The sequence below is a fragment of the Microtus ochrogaster genome, chromosome 5 (assembly GCF_000317375.1).
Source record: "Microtus ochrogaster isolate Prairie Vole_2 chromosome 5, MicOch1.0, whole genome shotgun sequence".
NCBI lineage: Eukaryota > Metazoa > Chordata > Mammalia > Rodentia > Cricetidae > Microtus > Microtus ochrogaster.
In genome coordinates, this window is record NC_022012.1 from 15371905 (window position 1) to 15375944 (window position 4040).

Here is a 4040-nt window from a genome sequence, read left to right on the forward strand (position 1 = left end):
TGTCCTGGAACTAGCTCTGTAGACCAGGCTGGTCTCGAACTCACAGAGATCCGCCTGCCTCTGCCTCCCGAGTGCTGGGATTAAAGGCGTGCGCCATCACTGCCCGGCTCGTATTTTTTTCTTCTGAATGGCAGAGAGACTTTACTAATTTGAGGAGTTAATGTCACAATGTCCTTGGAGAAAACCCATCTTATAGAGAGCCATTCCACGGCAACTGTCATGTTTGCATCTCATGCTGCCAGATGAATTTCTTTTTCTCTTTTCCCCTCTTTCTTCTTTCCTGATATTTTTGGTGGAACCCATTGTCCTCCGCAGGCTAATGCTCTCCAAGTGTGTGAGGTAGTGGTCACAATCTCAGTCAGACTCAGGGCACTGAGTTCCAGGCCTGTCTGGGCTACACAGTTAGTGCCAGGCTAGAAAGGTTCACATAGTCAGGCCCTGTTTCAGAAATCAAGGGCCGGCCGGGCGGTGGTGGTGCATGTCTTTAATCCCAGCACTCGGGAGGCAGAGGCAGGCGGATCTCTGTGATTTTGAGGCCAGCCTGGTCTACAAGAGCTAGTTCCAGGACAGGAACCAAAAGCTACGGAGAAACCCTGTCTCAAAAATCCAAAAAAAAGAAAAAAAAAATCAAGGGCCGCAGCAGGTGTGGGAGCTTTTCAAGAGCAGGTGGAGGTAGTGGGGCGACCACTCAGCTCTTGAAAAGGACTTGAGTTTGGTTCCTTGCACTCAGAGGAGGTGGATCACAACTGCGTGTAATTCCAGCTGCAGAGTACCCAACACCCTCTTCTGGCCTTCGTGGGCACCTGCACACACATGCACACACACACAAACACACACACACATTCATTCTCTTTCTCACATGCACACACACGCACACAGAGAATTTAAAAAGTCTTAAGAAACAATATAAACCAAGAGAAAGGCCAGCTGTGAGAGGCTGGGACATGTCTCAGGTGGCACACTTGCTTGCACAGCATGTGTGAGCCATGGATTCCATTCCCAGCCCCACATAAGTAAGTGTGGTGGTACAGACTTGGCATCCCAAGACGCAGGAGGTAGAGGAAGGAGGACCAGAAATTCAAAGTTGAAGATGATGAGAGGGCTCAGTGGTTAAGAGAACTGAGAGCTCTTCAACTCCCAGTACCCACAATTTGACTCCCAATCATCTGTAGCTCTGCTCCAGGGAATTCAAAACTTGTGCCAGCAACAGGCACACACGTGGTACACATACATACTTGCTGGCACTCACATATATAAAATAAATATAATTAATTTTTTAAAACATTGTCTATAAAAGAGTGTTCAAGGCCATCCTTAGCTATGCGCAGTGAGTTGGAGCCCAGCCGTGACTGTACAAGATGCTCCCAGAAGGACTGGATTCCATATCCTTCTCCCTCCAGCCAGGTGTGCTGTGGCTTCTTGATATTTTCCCTCACCACCCTGTGGGTGGCTGAGTGCCCAGGCTTGCTTCCCCTGCTCAGTATTACAAAAGAGACCTATGGTAAATGTCGCCAAGGAAAAGGTCAAAGTTCGAGATTAGAGGCACATTTTCTACGGAACCCCAGTTGCTCTTGCAACATATTTCAACCAGGAAATCCCGATGGGGAATCACTGGTGCACATCTCAAAACGGCAGATGGTGGCAAGAACTCTTTTAGTGCTGTTGTCCGAGTCAGGGTTTCCTTGAGAAGCTCAGGCTAGCCTCAAAGTCACAAGGCTAATTTTCAGCGCATAGTAATTCTCTTGTGCCAGTCTCCTGAATGCTAAAATGACAGTGGGAGCCACCACAGCGGGTTGAATTAATGCCACTAGAACATGAGGAAGAGGGCTGGGGATGTAGTCTGAACTTTTAGGAGTTGGTTCTCTCCTTTCACCATGTGGGGCCTGGGGTCGAATTCAGGTCATCAGTTTTAGCAGCCAGTGCCTGTACACTCTGAGATATTTAGAAATCCCCTGTTATATCCATTCTCATTGTTCATTGTTTTTGTTTTGGGATTTTGTTTTCTTGTATTTCTTTGTTTGTTTTTCGAGACAGGGTTTCTCTGTGTAGCTTTGTTTGTCCTGGAACTCACCCCCATTTACTAGACTAGCCTTGAACTCACAGATTTGTAGTTGGCATTTTCTTTGGCCAACCAGCTCCCAAATAAAGACACAGAGACTTATTATTAGTTATGAATGCCTGACCTTAGCTTAGGCATTTTTAACTTAATTTAACCTGCTTCATCTACATTTTGCCTTGGGACTTTTCACCTTTCTTTTATTCTGTACGTCTTACTTTCCTGCTTTCTCCATGTCTGTCTGTCTGGCTCCTGGAGTCTTCATGTCATTTCTTTCTTTCTCTCTTTTCTTTCTCCCTCTTAAACACCTCCTCCTCAGTCTCCCTGCCTGGAAGTCCCACCTATACCTTTTTCCTCGCTATTGGCTGTTCAGCTTTTTACTAGACCAATCGGGTGCCTTAGGCAGGCAAGGTAAAACAGCAATACATCTTTATAAAGTTCAGTGCAGCTGGGGTCACACCTTCTGGGTGTGAGACCTGGGACTAGTCATGCCTCTGGATGGCTTGAATACACGGAGCTTGTTCTCACGCCAGAGAGGTCTAAGTGCTTCAAATCACTAGAAAAGGACCTTCAAATGGCTCAGTGGAGAAAGGTGCTTGTTGACAAGCCTGGGAACCCGCACTCAGGACTGAAGGAGAAAAAAGACTACAGCAAGTTGTGCGTATATATTCGAGCCCACCAGAGGCATGACAAGCCTCAGGTGTCTCACCCAGAAGTTGTGACCGCTGCTGCAGTGGAATTTGAGTGGCCAGGAGAGGAATCTCATGCTAGAGCTAGAAAAAGCCCAGCTTCCACAGCTTGAGGTCAAAAAACAGTCAGCAAGACTTCGTGAGGGGACGGTCCGGAGGTGGGGCAATGGGCGTGGATTCCAGGGCTATGACAAAGCGGTCTCAGATAAGGGCCTGCAGGGGCTCGCTGGCGCGCCTGCGCGATGAGATAAGGTGGGTGTGGTGAGCCGAAAGGAGGTGGGCAAGTGCAGGGTGGGGCGGGGCTTGCTCTATGACCATGCCCACCCGTATCCGGGTGCTCCGGGCGACCAAGATGGCGCTGGCTATAGAAACTCGGGTACTCGCAGCGGCCGGAGCCGGGCCCGGGAACCCCACACCGGGTACCGACTAGCGCTGTTCTAGCCACGGGGCTGCGTTCGAGCGTTCGCAGTTCCCCTGACCTCAGGGGACACCTACGTCCTTCCTCCCCGGCGCGTCCATGAACTCCGTGTCGCCGGCCGCGGCGCAGTACCGCAGCCGCAGCGGGAGCCCGGAGGACGCGCGCCGGCCCGAGGGTCGCCGGCCGAGGGGACAAACCCGGATCCCGGATCCCAACAGCCTGGGACCTTCGGGGTCGGGCGGGGCAGCTCTAGGCTCATCTGGAACCGACCCCGCCGAGCCTGACGAGGTGGACAAGTTCAAAGCCAAGTTCCTGACAGCCTGGAACAACGTCAAGTACGGTGAGGAGGGGTGCAGAGGTGGGGGTCAAAGTCAGCGAAGCAATCACCTGCAGGCCCTCCTCCCTACACACTCGGGGACCTAGGACCGGTTGGTTAGGAACCTTTTCAAGCCCCGCCCTTTGCTCCTGTTTGACCTTGGCCAGATTTCCTCGCTTTCTGGCGGGCTGTTTGCTCCCCTCCTAAAATAGGTGCTGTAGTAAGAACAGAGCTAGCAGGTGGTGTGGTTGACACCTGTAGTCCCAACACTGGGAAGGCTGAGGCAGGAGGATTACCAAGAGTTTTAGGCTACTCTGGGCTACATAATGAGTTCCAGGCTGACTTAAGCTCCTCATAAGACTCTGCCTTTAAAAAATTGGGAAATGGGGACTAGAGAGATGGTTCAGAGATAAAGAGCCTTAACTGTTCTTCTGTATGACTGGGTTCAATTACCAGCACCCACATGGCAGCTCACAACTGTCTGTAACCTCAGTTCCAGGGATCCAACACCCTCACACAGACAAACATGCAGGCAAAACACCAAAGCACATAAAAAAAAAA

General features: G+C 50.6%; 1 protein-coding gene across 2 annotated transcripts in view; it reads left to right on the forward strand.

The window, feature by feature from the left end:
* The first annotated feature begins 3066 nt into the window (after positions 1-3066).
* Atg4d (autophagy related 4D cysteine peptidase) overlaps positions 3067-4040 on the forward strand; it is a 10580-nt gene continuing 9606 nt past the window's right edge. The window contains exon 1 of one of the 2 annotated variants that reach the window (XM_026779210.1): positions 3067-3503. In XM_026779210.1, coding sequence (XP_026635011.1) covers positions 3263-3503 — 241 coding nt within the window. In that variant the 5' untranslated portion in view covers positions 3067-3262. The remainder of the gene's footprint in view (positions 3504-4040) is intronic. The other variant, XM_026779209.1, reaches the window with a different exon arrangement.